The sequence below is a fragment of the Aedes aegypti genome, chromosome 2 (assembly GCF_002204515.2).
Source record: "Aedes aegypti strain LVP_AGWG chromosome 2, AaegL5.0 Primary Assembly, whole genome shotgun sequence".
Lineage (NCBI taxonomy): Eukaryota > Metazoa > Arthropoda > Insecta > Diptera > Culicidae > Aedes > Aedes aegypti.
The window spans coordinates 132,164,487-132,182,219 of record NC_035108.1 but is presented as its reverse complement, the minus strand read 5'-3'; the positions used below and the strand labels follow the sequence as shown (position 1 = coordinate 132,182,219).

The following is a 17,733-nucleotide window of genomic DNA, read 5'->3' as shown; positions in this document are numbered from 1 at the left end:
TACTCCAAGGACGTACTGAAGTGGTATGCGGATAATAAGGTCAATTTCGTGCCAAAAATGTTCAACCCTTCCAACACTCCGGGGCTCCGCTCCATCGAGAAGTACTGGGCGATTATGAAGCAGCATCTTCTTACACACTTAAATTATTTTGCCGACCTCAGCAAACGGATTGCCGAGAATCCAACAGCTGAGATTTCGGTAAAAAAAATGCCGAATCTCGGTAAACTTTTAACCGAAATATCGTTAAAATTTTACCGAATCTCGGCAAACCAAATTTTTTACCGAGATTTCGGCAAACGTTACCGAGATTCGGTAATGGTTTACCGAAATCTCGGTAAAAGTTTTGCCGAGATTCAGCAAATTTTTGGAAATTAAGTGTGTAAACGACCTACGGTAGTGAAGACAGTCGAGGAACTTAAGAAAGTATGGGTTCACATGCAAAAAACGGTTGATTCACAGGTTGTGCAGAATCTCATGGCCGGGGTTAAGGCCAAGGTGCGGGTATTTCCGTATGGACTGTTAATAAAATACGAGTAAAATGGTAAAATGAAGTTTAATAGTTATATCTCAATCCCTGAAAATTTGATGACAATCGGATGAAAACTCGAATTTTGCGAATTAATTTTGTGTGTGGCAATTTCATCGTGGACACCCTTTATCTTCGTGCCTGCCACACTGTGGAAGTACTCAAAGAACACTAAGCTGAGGAGCAGGCTTTGTCCCAGTGGGGACATTACACCAAGAAGAAGAAGAAGAAGAATCTACCAGGTTCACTGAACTTTCCGAGTGGTCAAATGGTATTGCTAAATACTTTTGAGATACTCAGGGTCATCCGCAATGCCCTGCAGCAGTCCCTGAAATCTACAGTCGTAGCCTAGTCCGTAACAGCAGTTGTTTTCGCTTACATAACCAATCGAAATCTGTGAACCTGGGGGTCAGCTCTGGTCGCATGGTTTGCTGCTAGGGTTTGATTAACATCAATAAAGAGGAGTAAATATCAATAGAATGATGCGTTTATAAGGATTTTTCAGTAACACCTTCCGAGAATGCTTCAGGAATAGTTCTTCTTTAGCCCTTTGGTGCCTCCAAGTTTTGACGCTATTAAAAACTACAACACACTCAACCTCGAATCATCTGAAACGTTTCCAAACCACACTTCCTCTTCTGATATGTATTGGAGTTTTGTAATAAAAAACAAGTTTTTTACACGTTTTACATCACTTGTTTTATTTGCTTGAAGCCTTGTAATTCAGTCCAGCTGGTTATGAAAATCATAAAAAGAATGCTTACATGTATACTTATCACATGCAATACACCGAGTGTCAGTCTTCAATTTACTTCCGTGTGCCGACTTACAATGCACACATTCCCGTCGGATGTCCATCACAACGATCAGTACAGTTAGTGACGCCTCTACAACGACAGTACAGTAGTGACGCCTCTACACGGATAGTCGTGTTGCACGATTGCAAAAAAGAAGTAGAGCTCGAGATTTGTATGACGATTACCGGATCTTTTCGTAAAGGAAAGAGTCTTGACTTCCTTGGGCACAGAGTATGGGCGCATGCCTGCCACACGATATATCCATGCAAAAAGGTCATTAGCTCAGAAAGATCTCAGGTAATAAATGTGGAAGTGCTAAACTAACACCAAGCTGAGAAGCTAGCTTCCTCCCAGTGGGAACGATATGCCAAGAAAAAAGAAGAAGATTCGTCGACAAACACATATATTCAAAACATGTTTCTACTTGTTTACGCATTTAGACTCTACTGACGTTTTCACAAATTGTTCTCAAACAAAAGGTGAAAAGCAGGGGGGTTGAAAATAGTATATTTTTACGTGACATAATTTATGGATGCTTCCCAATAGATGTCGCTAATTATGACTGGAAACTTTGTCGAATACACCATGTTTCGGAAGTGCTTCGTTTCGTGGTTATTAATTTATTACCACTAAATCCTGACTCTCATCGAGTTGTAGATCTTATGTACTGAACATCCCGACAAGTTAGATAATCTAGAACATTCGAAATGATCTGATAATATTTGTTGAACACTCAGAAGATTCAGAATATACCGTAGATTACAGTTCATCACCTTGTATGATGAACAAGGTTGTTATTACAAGCATAGACTTCAAGTTATAAACTCAAGAGCAGTTTGGAAGACCTAGCACCTACCAAAAAAATATTTGTCATCATTTCTTGTTATGTTTAGCATTTTGAGCACCAAAACTATTGAAAGGCGTTCAAAAAACTGTATAATAGTTCTTGGAAAAAATCAGGCCCCAAAGGGTTAAAAATCTAATCTAATCAATAAACCGACACAGTGTTTTATATTCAGGACAGGGGAATTCATGTGCCATATAATGTTTTTAACTTTAAATACAATATGAAGAGTTGTAATAAGATTTGCAGGGAGCCCTCCCCCCTTTTTTGTACCCTCCCCATTTTTAAAGTATCGCAAATGATGGAATATTTGATATACAGGGGGTTGTCAAAATAACTGGGACAGGCAAAAATTGGGCCAACTTTGGAATGCTGTAACTTTGACAAAAATTGACCGATTTCAATTCTTTAAGAAGTAATGGACGGGTCAACTAATCTAGTTTTGAGGTGCATCCACGGAGATGAACTATGACCACCGAATACCGGTGATAATCCGGATTTCCGGAAGCATGTCTTATGCAGTAAAATTATGACGTGTTTTTAGCAAAGGTCTCGGCTAAAAAATCAAAATTTTACTACACATGAAGATAGAAGATCTAATTCTGAAGCGATTGGTGCGCCAAGTATTAATATTGGTCCAGAAACAACCAATATATGGCCATTTACCCGGAATCGGTGCCGGTAGTGGATCCGAATTGGGATCAAACAATTTATTCACTCAAAATATGTCGCGCAATATTGTTTTCTCCCTAGCTTATCATAAAATACCCTATTATAAGTTGAAAATGAGTCTTGTACAGATTTGGCCACTCATGGCGCCGCCCAGTGCCCCGGGGGAACCTTGCATAGGGGACATTTCGATTTTGACACCAAAGCATATCATGCGACGGCTCATTCTTCATGTCTTGTCGAAAATAGGGCAACTGTAGACTCAAAATGGATAGTTGACTACAGTGACTACTTCCGGGACCACCGGATGTTCCAGAGGGAACCTGTAATTAGGGACAATTGATATTGAACTCCAATACATATCGTGCGACAGTTCATTTTTCATGTCTCGTGCTAAATAGGGCTATTGTAGACCTTAAGTGGATATTTGACTACAGAATTTTTTACAGAATTCTGAGCAGAACAGATTGCTCCAGATTCTAGAACATGATACTAAAGTGAGTTCTTAGGGGGTGCTGACGAAATCATATGGACATTTTTTATAGATTCCTTAACTATATTTCCGCAACGTATGGGACTTCATAATTTGGAAATATTGGACAGGATTTCCGAATTATACTAAATGAAATTCTGAGATAATTCTATGGTAATTTATATGAATATTTTTGAAATCCTGGACAACACTCTCTTAGGATTCAGGGTATTTTTAAAGAATACTTTGCTGCATTCTAACATGATCATGAGCACAATTCTCACAGAATCCTCCACAAGATTATTACAAGGGATGATTCAAATATGACGTCCGTCGTTTTTCGAGGTTTCTAGACCACCCCTACCCCCTCTGTCACGCTTATTCCAATACCTAATACATGCACTGTCAAACTTTCGTAGAAAACTCCCCCCTGACTTCCAAGAGCAAACATCGATTTTCAATTTGATTATAAGAAATTATTATCACTTTTATAAAAAAAACATAAAAACAAAATTTGCACCGACAAAAATTCGCTTCACATTATGTGTGTCGCAGGTTTGGCCCGTGATTCAAAAAAATTTCATCAGACCTTTTCTGAACAATAAAAAAAAACCTGCTTTCACTTGTTCTGTTAAAGTTTATAATTTTTCTTATAAGCTTTCCACATGCGTTCATCTTAAGGTTTTACGTACCTTGATACCTTGATGGCTACAGTACAGCCAGCGTATTCGTGGTCTTCCCCGAAGCCGCCGACCTCTACCTGGTTCCCTGCTGAATATTATTTTCGCAATTCTTTCTTCCGACATTCGCACTAAGTGACCAACCCACTGAAGTCTGCCGTATTTTACACGATTGATAATATTCGCATCTTTGTACACTTGATACAACTCGTGATTCATACGTCTGTGCCACACACCATTTTCGAGTTTCCCACCGAGCATTGTCCCCAGCACTTTACGCTCGACACCGACACCGAGAACTTTCCGGTCTGACTCTTTCAACGTATACGCTTCGTAGAGAGCCACCGGAAGAATCAATGTTTTATACAGGGCGAATTTCGTTTCCATTTGCAAGCTGCGGGACCTAAGCTGGTCACGTAGTCCGTAAAAGGCCCTATTTGCAGCTGCAACACGTCTTTTCACTTCGCGGGAAACGTTGTTGACACATGTCAAAAGTGTTCCAAGGCAAACAAATTCTTCAACAACTTCAAACACATCCCCATCAAACACTACCTCAGCACCTACACCACCATGCCTGACTCTATCTCTACCTGCAACCATGTACTTCGTCTTGGTAGAATTGATGGTCGAGCCTATCCTCGCTGTCTCCCTTTTTAGAGGCACGAAGGCTTCTTCCACTGACCTGCGATCGATTCCAATTAGGTCTATATCGTCCGCAAAGTCAAGGAGCATATGTGACCTTGTGATAATAGTGCATTTCTCTGCACGCCAGATCTCCTAATAACACCCTCGAGTGCAATTTTGAACAGTTAATTCGAAAGTGTGTTTCCCTGCTTCAATCCGTCTAACGTCACGAACGAGATTGACACCTCGTCTGCGATCCGAACACTTGATTTCGAACCATCCAGCGTAGCACGTATCAGCCTAATTAGTTTCGCCGGAAAACCATTTTCAGAAATCAATAAACAGATGGTGAGTCTGCAAGTTATACTCCCGGAATATGTCTAGGATCATTCGCAAGCTAAACATCTGGTCCGTTGTCGAACGGCCCTCGCGAAAACCAGCTTGGTATTCGCCGACGAAGGAGCCTCGAGCGGTCGCAGTCTGTTAAACAGGATGCGCGACAGAATTTTGTACGCCTAATTCAGCAGGGTAATTGCTCTGTAATTGGCACACTCCAGTCTGTGTCCTTTCTTGTAGATAGGGCGGATGAGGCCCAATGTGGTATCCAACCAATGAGGCCATCCAACCAGCCGGTGGGCAATTCTTCGTCCTCCTTCAGAAGTACTCGGTGGATCGACTGGTAAAGCTGCTCGCTTCCGTGCTTGAGAAGCTCGACCAAGATCTCGTCCTTCCCAGCAGCCTTACAGTTCTTCAGCTCGCTGATAGCCTTTTTAACCTCTCCTATGGTCGGTGGGTCCACAGCTTGATCGTCGTCATCAATGTTCATCCTGTTCCTCGCTACATTTCCATTCTCACCGTTCAACAATTGCTGAAAGTGCTCCTTCCACCTGGCAGCCACCGCCGTTTTATCGGTCAGCAAATTCCCTTCTCGATCATTGCACATGGCGGGCACTGATACTGTATTGTGCCGCGCACCATTGACCGTTGCATAGAATCTCCGAATATCATTCCGGTTCATGCTTTCATGAGCGTCAGCTACCACACTTTCTTCGTGCTGCCTTTTCTTTCTTCGGTGGATTCGCTTTTCTTCGGCTCTCGCTGCCCTGTACCGCTCTCTGTTCTGTCGGGTACCGGCCACAAGCATACGGCTTCTGGCGACATTCTTCATGTCTGTCACTCTCTGGCACTCTTCATCGAACCAGTCGTTTCGTCTTCGTCGTTGACCAGTGCCGATCACTTCCCGCGCCGTTGTTGTCACAGCTTCGTGGATAGACCCCCACAGGCTGTCGACGTCTCCAACAACGTTGATTCTTCCCAACTGCTCGTCTAGTTGCTGACGGTACTGCACAGCAACCGCAACAGTCGACAAGCGTTGTCTATTGAAGCGCAGCGTTCTGTTTCTTGTGGAACTCGTGACGCTGGATAACCGCGCCCGAATTTTAGCTACAACGAGATAATGATCCGAGTCGATATAAGGGCCTCGGAAGGTCCTGACATCCATGACATCTGAGAAATGTTGCCCATCAACCAGCACGTGGTCTATTTGGGAGCAGGCACCCGAGTGGCGATGCCTGTACTTCGTCAGGTGTGTTTGCGGATATTCTTTCGTGCGAAGTAGGTACTGCTGATTGCCATCCCTCTAGCAGCAGCGAAGGTTAATAGCCGCAGGCCATTATCATTGGTAATGGAATGAAGGCTTTCCGTTCCAATGACGGGTCGGTAGAAATCTTCTTTCCCGATCTGCGCATTTGCGTCGCCGATGATTATCTTGACGTCTTGTTTTGGGCACTCTCCGTAGACCTTATCCAGGCTCTCATAGAACTCATCCTTCATGTCATCGGGCTTATCGTTCGTTGGCGCTATAGTTTAAGAACTTGCCCTTTATTCTCAATACACAGATTCGGTCGCTTATCGGTTTCCACCGAATAATTCGCTTCATCTGCTTCCCGATCACTATGAAGCCAACTCCATGTTCTGCTCTGTCGCCACCGCTGTAGTAGATTTGGTACCGTAAAACGGGGTAACTTTGATAATGCGGGTAACTTTGATAGTGCGAGACCCCCAACATACTAAACAATAACGAAGTTTCTGTCAATTAGTTAAGAAAAACGAATGCAAAAGTGAGAGGATTAATATGACACTTCATGTCAAAGCTATTTTCGTTGGAATCAAGTGCATTTGAGGTTTTTTATGCAAATATTAGAAATTTACAAGATTTTAGCATTTTTGCAACGCTTACAAACAATCTGTTCTACGACCACTATTTGATAAAGTCATAATGAGTTCGTCACTTACCCATGATAGCCTAGTTATAGTAGAACATGAATTTGGTCTCAAATCTCTAAGCGAAAACCATTTTTACAAACTGGGACCATTTTTGTAATCTAAGTCAGAAATTTCCATATAATGTTAAACGCCTAGAGGTATGCAACGCCCTATAAATCTCGCGGAACATTACTAAAGGACCTATCTAACATTGAGAGGCTCTCTTTGTTTACTTTCTCTTTCATTAATAACTGAGTCACATTAATCTCTTCTGTTGCGTTTTTTGTATGAAACGCTAGTCAAGGAAATTTACTTTCGATCTATAGTGAAAAACTTCCCAAAATCTTTAGTGTTCCACTGTTATAATCGAAAGAGAACGAGAGAGGAGAGAATCTCTCATTTGTACATAGGTCCTTTAGTAATGTTCCGCGAGAAATGTTCCGTAATTCATTCAATCTTGTTCGATTCATACTTCATTATCAAAGTTACCCCAAAACAGTAAACCGACTTTCGATTTTATGAAAAATTATGTATCCATTCAGAATGAATCTTTTGGCAATCTATCAAGTGCAATCGATAGTTAGGATGTCAGTACTTGTTTTAAAAATATAAATTGTAATTCTTTGAAACAGCATGCATAAATATTGAAGTTTTCTTCGAAAAAACTATCAAAGTTACCCCGTTTTACGGTACTTGAATGAAGTTTTGGCAATGGGGTCCACCGCTCGGAATTCGCGTTCTCCGGTTCTCGGCCAGCGTATTTTCTGGATAGCTGCCACGTTCACGCCAACATTCCGCAGTTCAAGTTTCCAATCGTCCTTTATTCGTTGCCGGGTCTGTTGCCGTAAAATCAATCCGTTTGCTCTACTTTTGCCTTGCTTGGTTGGTGAAGAGTCTTCGATAGACCACCTAACCAGGGTTGCGCTACCTACATCGTGCTAGAGGGGCTGCCTCTTCGGTGCTGACACGATACAGCAATGTCCGTTTGTTCTTTACATGATGACCACGGTCATAGTCATCACAAGTTGTGATTCACAACCATCCACCTTTATCAGGGATTTGGACCAGTAGCTCTGGTTCTCAATAGTTTCAAGTTCTTTCGGACATGCTACTATGGTGAGCCGTCATGCGCTAGCGGTGTTAAGGTTTTACATATTAGTAAACAGAAGTTACATAATTTCAACAATAATTAGAACGCCGAATTAGAATGTTTTTAAACTTAAAAAAATTAGAGTATATTTTTAGAGATTTTGAATAATTCGAAAAATAAAGTGAATTTTCAAATTTCCAGAAAATAATGTAAACAATCAACAATTTTTAAATTGGAATATCTGGTTATACTGTCAACGAGCCAGATATTGAAGAAGTTTTCTTTATAGGCCGCACAAAATAGGACTCATTTTATATGAAAGCTTGTGACTGTTTGGAGTTTGCACCGGAAAAATTAGACAGTTTCTCTGTCTTTCGCATTTTTACTGAAAAATATATGGTAAGAATTTCAACCATCGGTGAAATGAGTTAAAATTAGAATCATAAATTGAACGTCACTTCTCTAGCTGAACTATTACTATCGTTTCCAAGCATTCGTTATTGTTCCTATACATAAAAACCAATTTCCTTCGATCGATGAAACCCTTCAATTCATTTATCATTCTTCACCTCCGCACTAATTCATCGCCCTTCGCCCATAATCCTTTCGTTGGCACAGAATGGATGCGATCCAATAATCAATCTCTTCTATGTGAACTTTCCCTTCTGAGACCAGGTGTCATTCCCTGCTTCAGCTCTAGCGCCTGCTTTCCATCCATAACCCATTTCCATCGATTTCGAGACGATTTCCTCGCAAATAGGATGTACAGTATGGCCCATAAAAAAATGCGAAAATCGTCATATCATGTTTAATGGTAGCTTTTACATAGAAAATGTGAATGAAACATAAATATTATTCATTACTTGTATTGTTAAATCTATTCAGACTCAGTTTTTTGCTTTAGACATGATTTTTATCTGTTACTTTCACCTTACTAGAGAGGAATTGGAAGCATACCTTCAAATTTTATCATGTGGACGTCGAGATCAATATTTGTGTGATGAAAGCTTCTAAAACATCAACGATGGCGTGAGATTCTCCACAGGCCTTGTCTCCAGCATACGCCCATAGCAAATGATAGAATTGGTTCAGACCTGGGTCATTGGAGACTTAAACATATTATAGAAAATTTGGCTCATTCTGAAGAGTCGTGGTTGAACCTTTATATTAGTGTGATAAGCTGCTCCGTTTTGCTCAAAACCTTTGAGCTAGAATTGATATAAGTTGTCTCTAATCGAAGAAACAAATTTCATCCTCAAAAATCTGTTCTAGGCCTCCGTATTTATTTTTTACTAAACATTAACAAAAAATAAAGGCATATCAAACCTAAAAGACGCAAATGCCCTCAAAACTATGACCTTGGCAAAATATTTTAATGTGACCATGAAAATCACGTTCTCTAAGAACTCCTCCATCCTCTGATACCAAACAAACTAAAATTTACAACAATAACGTGTGATTTTTGAAGGTGGAAAGTTTATCACCAGAGTGTACGACAATCAGACGCTGTTTCTAGCTTTGGGCGGATAAAACCTTTGAACTTCTTTGTTTTATTACATTAACAGTAAGACAGTAAGAAAAATATGACAAAAATTGTCCTTAATAGCGAAGTTATGTTAGAATATACTTCAATGATCAGAAACTACATTCACTAACAAAAACAATGAAAATAACGCTTGTGGATGCTACATTCACGATTAAACAATTTTCGCATTTTTTTTATGAGCCATACTGTATACTTTGCATGAATATTGAATATTTCTGCATCTCTTTGATGACGCCTGTCGTTCGAGTCTCACTTCGGTCGGATTTCCACGTCTTCCCCTGTGCTGGAGATACCTATAATATGCATTGACTCATCAACACCAGTTTGCCCGCAGGGCATCCTTGGACTTGGACCTCGGTCACAGCGACCAGGACGGATGCAATAATTGATGAATGACCTAGTTTGGCCAGAGTTTATAATCCCCTCCGCTATTGGAAGGCGGATCAGTGTCTGTCCTGGTTATTTGCATTTCGCCGTAAGGGAATCTGATACGGACGGGTGTGTAGATTGTTGAGAGGGGAAAACTTTTCCACCATGAGTAATTACGTCCGCTCAATGTAGATCCTGCTGATTTCGACCATGCTCTTCTGAACGGTGACGAGCTGCTTATGACAGATGTTCCCACAGTTTTCCTATTATAAACCATTTAAATTGTGCCATTTTTAATTTTCGGGAGTACAGGTTTAGCACTTCAACAATTATTGACTGAGAACTTTCTTTGGAAAGTTGTCGTTTTGTATTAGTATAGAGTGTGACAAATTAGAAGATCCCTTAGAATCGTGAAGAATCCTCCTTAACTAAACAAAGTATATGTGAGATAAGCGGGTTGACACGAAGTCTATGGTCTAATTCGGGTTCTTTGCAGATCATTTTCTTCATTCATCAATGCATTTAAGTATTTTTTCAAACTTGCAGCTACCATTTGTTTTATCGGTCAGAAAATTACACAGCATAACAAAAATGTCATTTTTGCGTGTCTCCAGGATTGAATTATGTGTCTCTAGTAGATTTGGGGTCGCTGAATCTTATGCCGTTCTCAGAAATCTCCCAGCACGTCACAATTTTTAGCTACAGGTCGCCAAAGTTGCATAAAACACTGGTTTAATTGATGTTTACAAGAAATTTAAAGTATGATTTATTGAACTTTTTTGTGATATGATCCATCAAGCATGCAAAATAGGACTTCAACTTTCATTTTAGATATAATTTGGTTCAAATTGCACGATAAAATTTAGTTTAAATCGATTTTTGCAACATGCTCGCAGTCTCCATACAAAACTCTTCGTTTTCTTATATGGCAAAAAACAATACTATTCTAAATAACCAGAAAATAATGTTTGAGCATCGAAAGTATTTTGAACTTTGTTGATAAGTATTGTTAAACACATAAACTTTGAATTCTGTGGCAAATTCAGCAAATAAATTGCCATACAAGCTGGCAAACTTGCATGCAAGTTGGCTGATATAGTCAAATTTTGCATTTTTAACAGCCAATATCTCTAAAACTAGACGTGCTATGTTATTTCTGAAAACGGCAATGGATTCAGCAACCCTTAATTAAGTAAATAGCGGTATTTTGATGCTTGAGACAAAAACGTGTTCCGCAGTGTAACCATCACTCGCCTGGCCAGGTATTGAATACTGAAAAAAAAATTGAATATATCTCACTTAAAGCTCTCTGTAACAATCATGTGTTGCAGCCAGGCCCGGATTTGGGGGGGTGCCAAGGGGGCAAATGCCCCGGGCCCCCCGATGAAGGGGGCCCCCGAGGAATCAAAATTAAGAACAAAAAACATTTTCAAATACCTTACAATATTTTCTCTTTAGACATTTGAACATATAATTCTAACGTTAAAGTCAACTTTCCAATGTTTGAGTTATTGTTTTTCTTTGCCTAATCTCACAGTATGGTGTAATCAATTATTATTCTTCTATTCAATTCAAAGATTTTATCTGGTTCCTATCAGAACTTTAAAAGTTAAACATAAATTCTATCAGAAACTTGAAGCGTAAGAGAAATCATTTTGTGACGTTGTAGTCATTATTTTTATATATTTTTCAGTACTGCCAAGTCCCTAGCCAAGTCTAGGGAACTGTATAACAGCTTCTAACGAACCGATTAACTTGAACTACATAATAAAATTTTACTACATCTCATAAACAACTTGTGTTTTGATATATGAGAAATATATCAAATTATATTTTGTAAGCTATTTAAAATACTATTTCGAGAAAAATAACAACATTTTCAAACAGGAATATTTTTGAAATGTGAGTATTTAGCAGAAGGCATGTTTTCTGTTTTCAAAATAACTAAGTAACAAAACTTTGACATTTTTGTCAATATGGTAGAGTTTAAAAGCTTAGATACTTTTGCACAGAATTTGATGATTTATTTACAAATCTAAATTGAAGTTATTTTCAACATGCAGTTCAAATTTCAGGTCAATCAGCCTCGTGTACTTGATGTTTGCTAGTACTGTGAATCCTTTTTTTTAGAGAATGCGGCAACCTGAGAAAAACTGGAAACTTGTACTAAATAGAACTTAAAGGAGCTTTGGAGAAAACGACAGCAATTTTTCACTTCATACCAATTATATAGAAGCCAAAAAACGAGCAAATCTCCTACGAATTATTATATTTTTCTATCTTGGATGCAAAAATCACCTCAAAACATTTTGGAAAGCTTAAAAACAGTCGATTTTTTTAATGTATATAGCTCACAACCAACAATGTCACTTACACTACTTTGAATTTGGGCCACTCATATGTTTGGACCAACCATCTCGTTCAAAACTCAAATTCAAATAAGTTTGTGGAATCCCAAAAAGTGTTGAGAAAAAGGGCCCCCTTTAAAAGATCTGACCCGGGCCTCCCGAAGCCTAAATCCGGCAATAGTTGCAGCGAAAAAAAAACGGTTTATTTTTTCATCGCTCTCTCTTTGGGCTCTCGTTCGTTGCTGTTGTTTATCAAGCTTTATACAACGTGCGAAATATTGTCGATCATGGACCGATACAAATGGGATGTTTTTCTTCGCTTGCTTCAATTGTGCTTCAAAATACAGTTGCAAAGAAGCATCGATCTAAAGAAGCTGGTTTAGTAGAATTTACTCCTGTCATCACTCTCTTACATTTCATTAAAGGAAAATCCTTTACCTTTACACCACGTGCATTGTGTGATCCTTTATCGAAAGCATTAGGAGTCACTGCCACGCCAGCCAAATGACTACGTGAGCGCGATTTACGGCAGTGTGGGCTGAGTAGACGATTAAATTTCAACTTTGTTAATTACTGGTCCAATATTTACGCGCAATCATTATGTCGTCCAGCACGGGTGAAAACGATACCCATACCCATCGAGTGGCAGCTGAGGGCTCTAATGAATTTGATTATAATTTACTGCCATTAATTTCGAGTTGCGACAATTCTGGAATGCTTTTTCATCATTTTTCCCATGGCCCTTTTTCGTTTACGTTTCCGAACGAGTATGGGATTACAAACGCCAAAAAATGGTTTACTTTTTTAACTTTTCTGCTGTTTCGAACCCTTTTCAGAACGGACGGCACGCATGTTCGACCCTCTGCCCACACGAAAATCTGCCTCCACCCAACGACACAGCGATCTGCGTCGGGGCGCGACTGGTGGAGCTTCCCGATCACTGCTGCCGGGTGTGGCTATGCGAGCAGCCCACCACTGACGGTAAGTTATGGATAGATGATTTTGTTCTTGTCTAGTATGAGCCGGATCCTATCTTGGCACTTTTGATCCACTTCGGACGGATTTCACGCCAACTCGACACGCGATTGGCAGCACCCCTTCAGAATTCAGTGAAACTTTCTGGATGTCAAAAGTATGTGAAAATAAGATACTTTGCATATTTTGTTTTTTTTTTTCAAAATCGATCTAGACTAACATTTGGAAAGGGTCAAAGTTTTTTTTACTTTTTTTTTTTATAAACCCGCATAACTCAAAAACGGTAAGACCTACAAAAAAAGTGTTGTATGGGGGACTGTCGTGAAATTTCCTGACGTTTTAGAAAAAAAATGAAAAATTAAAAAACATTTTCTACACTGAAAAAAAAAATGATTCAAAACTTTAAAGTCGATTTAAAAAAAGGCCACTTCAGATTTTGATCATCCTTAAGCAAAAAGTTTCGTAATTAAATTTACTAAAAGTCGTCCATACATTGCAAATTGGGCATATTTTAGAGAAAAAAGTTTTTCTAACATCGATTTTTTTAAGTCCAAAATGAATTTTTTTATTTTATTTTTATTTCGCTTTAAAAAGTCTAGTGTGATCATATTTTTAAGTGATAAATGAGTTTTAATCACAAAATTGATCATATTTAACAACTACCGAAAAGCTAAACATTACATATAATTTGCAATTGTATTAGATGGACAAATTGATGTGAAGATTTGTAATGTTTAGCTTTCGGTAGTTGTTAAACTTCCACTCGGCTGGTTAGCCGTAAACCACGTTTCATAATTAAAAACAAGTATTTTTCGAGCAACGGACTCATGTTCCGTAATCGGTCGTTTGAGAACGTCGCGACCCATTGGAAGCCCACACAATAGAAACCTCAGGTCCTCTTATGGCGTAGTGGTAACGCGCCCCAACTAGAGATCGGGGAGTCGTGAGTTCGATTCTCACTGAGAAGACGTGTAACTTTTTCGCAAATATTCACATCATTTTGTCCATCTAATCCGATTGCAAATTATATGTAATGTTTAGCTTTTCGTTAGTTGTTAAACTTCCACTCGGATGGTTAGCCGTAAACCACGATTCATAATTAAAAACAAGTATGATCATATTTGTTTTATTTTATTCTCCATTTTACTTAACCTATTGAGCTCTTATTCGCCAGCTTGGGCATCACCAGAGCGAATTCAAATTTGACAGTTGTTCTGCTTTATCGATTAATTCTATTTGTGGATCTGATCCGATGTTACCTGTGATGTTGCTTTTTTTCCAGAGAGAGTCCAGAGAGAAGTCCATTATTCCTTGCCGTTGGTCGATCGTCATGTTATATCCAGGTACATTAGAGCATATTCGCTCAGAAGAGGGTCAGTTGTCAGTCCGCTTTCAGGCGGCCATGGTGTTGGACGGGTGAAGCTCGTGTAGTTTTCAAGCGGACTGACGAGAAGTTTTTTGTTGGGGGGGCTGGGAATCAAATCCATGACGATCCGCTTATGAAGTGAATGTGTAGCCAACTACGCCACGTTGCCCCCCTTATTTGTTTTATTGGGAGTGGTTAAAAGAAATAAAACGGAATTATACAGAGTTATTTTTTAATTAAATTCAATTGATCTCGCACCAAACTGCTTATGAGAAAATCAACTCCGTCTAAAAATCCGATAAGTTTTTTATGGTTGGAAAGATATCATAATAATATTAAATTTCTTATTTGGTCAAAGCCAATCTTAACAGGTGTCTGGAAAGGGTCAATATTATGCTTATGAAAAAAGTCGTGGTTTGTTTTTATTTTTATTATTGCTAAATATCCTAAAACGTAGTATCTGCACATGAATATTTACATTATTTTTGGGCTTTACTGAATAAATTGAATATTTTTGGTTCATCCTCTGAATTGGTATACCGTTTGGCTGCAATTTGTGTATCACTAATAGGCATAAAACAATGATGTTTTTGGATACCACGGACAGTTTTAACCTTATCAAACAATTCCACCAATTCCTCTGACATTTTAACATATTGTTCATTAAATATATAACAGAAATTTAATTGGGTGATACATGTATCAGTTTGTTTCACTGCCCAGTCGAATAGTTCTCGTGGAGTTGCGATTGTGTTTCCATAGTATTTTGCAAGACTTGCTCTTTTGCCATTCGCTTGAGAGTGCCACCAATAGCGTCACAGGGGCCTTTGCCGTGGAATGTGTCAAAAAAGTGCCACTCTGCTTCCAATCTATGCATTTTCTTGAAATTACATAAGCTGACATTTTTTTTTAATTTTTATAATGAGCTGCAGCTCCATCTGACTTAAAAATAACTTTTGATTTGTTTAATAGAATTTATCAATTTTGAAATAAATAGCTGAACTGCTACTATTCATGGGTTTGATATTATAATAAAACTAACATTTTCCAATTTATTATCTTTTTTATGGTAAATCTAGAGTTGGTGTATCGTTGCTTGGGAATTATTCCAGTGATATCCTTGAGCAGCGTTATAATTTTCAGTAAAGTCGCTAATTACCAGTATTTTACCTTGTTTTAGGGAGTATTTTTTGTTTCGTAGAAAAGCAGACTGTTATTTGCAAATAAAATCATGAGTTATGAGCTTATCAACTTTTTTTAGGTAGATAACAATACAAACATATTCATTATTTCTTATTCATCTGGCGTTCAACGCAGGTACGTTTAGTAAGTTTTTTTTTCACAAAACTTTTTCTAGAAGAGAATTTAATAGGGTATGGATAAGGTTGTTACTTTTCAATGTTTGCAATACTGTTGTGATACCTTTCCAACCATAAAAATCCGTCGGAATGTTAGACGGAGTTGATTTTCTCATAGGCAGAGACGAAGTCTATTGATTGCCTGCATTTAAAAAACATAATCACTGTATAATTCCGTTTTTTTAACAATTCTCAATAAAAAATACAATCTATTTTCCGATTCAAACTCATTTATCACTTGAAAACACAATCATATTTGACGGTTTAAAACAAAATCTTTAAAAAAATAAATTTCAGTTTGGGACTTAAAAAATTTGAAGTTAGAAAATGTTTTTTTCCCTAAAATATGCCCAATTTGCAATGTATGGACGACTTTTAGTGAATTTAATTACGAAACTTTTTGCTTAAGGATGATTTAAATTTGAAATGGCCGTTTTTTTAAATTGACTTTCAAGTTTTGAATATTTTTTTTTTTTCAGTGTAGAAAATGTGTTTTTATTTTTTCAATATTTTTTTCCTAAAACTTCAGGAAATTTCACGACAGTCCCTCATACAACACTTTTTTGTAGGGCTTACCGTTTTTGAGTTATACGGGTTTATAAAAATAAGTAAAAAAAAAACTTTGGGACTTAAAAAATTCGATGTTAGAAAAACTTTTTTCCCTAAAATATGCCCAATTTGCAATGTATGGAAGACTTTTAGTAAATTTAATTACGAAACTTTTTGCTTGAGGATGATCAAAATCTGAAACGCAATTTTTTTAAATCGACTTTTAAGTTTTGAATATTTTTTTTGCGATTCCGTGGCAAATCAATCAACTTTTCATAGATAAAATGCACCAGATAATGGATTACTTTTCTTACCAAAAATACAATTCTGAAAAGTGCTACTTTTCAGCACTGTTTTTGGTGCTGAAAAATAGCACTTTTCAGTACTGTTTGGGAGGCGTCAGCCAAATATCCCAGTCTATTCTGCCACAACATCTGATTATATATCTGATGTGCGATCCAGATGCAAGAATAATGATATTGTCGGTTCGATAAAAGAAAGAATCGGTTTCTCGCCGAAGTTGGATTTTTCTCAGATTCTATCCGAGATACATAACCTTGGAAGTTATGCATTCGATTCGCATCCGGATGTGCTTAATGCGCCCTACTTCCGAAACATGGATACCCTGAAAAACCATTCTCAGCGAGCTGCATTTTCTAACGATTGACCGATACTGGTTTGAGAAAGGATCGTCCACCATTCATAGAAGTAGCCGCAGAACCCGCTACCTTTTCTGTCCTCCAATAAGGAATATATCTGGACAAACATTTCAAAAGGGCACATCGACATTGGTAAACAGTGACTTTGCAAGACGCTGTTGAGCCCATTTCAACTCGATCACGCTCACCAATACCACTATCAGGAAGATCTAAGATCAATCTTTCTGATAGTGGTGTTAGTTTGCGTAGGCGCGCTAAAAAGGGCTCAACAGCAACGTTTCTGAAAAAAGGCTCAAGACCTCTTGGGCCCTTTTCAAATGTTTGTCCAGATATGTGTCTGTATGATATGCACGAGAAAATTTGTGACATTCGCAGATACTACTATGTCGCAGCCTACGCGATTGAAAAATACTGAAATAATACTACACATGGATGTATGCCCACGTGGTTTCTGTTGAAATTCTTGTTTGTGCTTTTGGAAATGATCCAGCTGAAACGAAATTTTTCGTAATAGCAAAAAATGTTGTATGCAACTCGTTGCAAAACTCGATTTTTTCAGCACTCGTTGTATTTATACAACTCGGCGAGCCTCGTTG

At 38.4% G+C, this 17,733-nt stretch overlaps 1 protein-coding gene across 4 annotated transcripts in view; it reads left to right on the top strand.

Annotated features, from left to right (window-relative positions):
- LOC5566834 overlaps positions 1 to 17,733 on the top strand; it is a 310,372-nt gene that overhangs the window by 236,438 nt on the left and 56,201 nt on the right. For all 4 annotated transcript variants that reach the window (XM_021842417.1, XM_021842416.1, XM_021842415.1 and 1 more), the window contains one exon: positions 13,067 to 13,211. In XM_021842417.1, the coding sequence (XP_021698109.1) occupies positions 13,067 to 13,211 (145 nt within the window). The remainder of the gene's footprint in view (positions 1 to 13,066; positions 13,212 to 17,733) is intronic.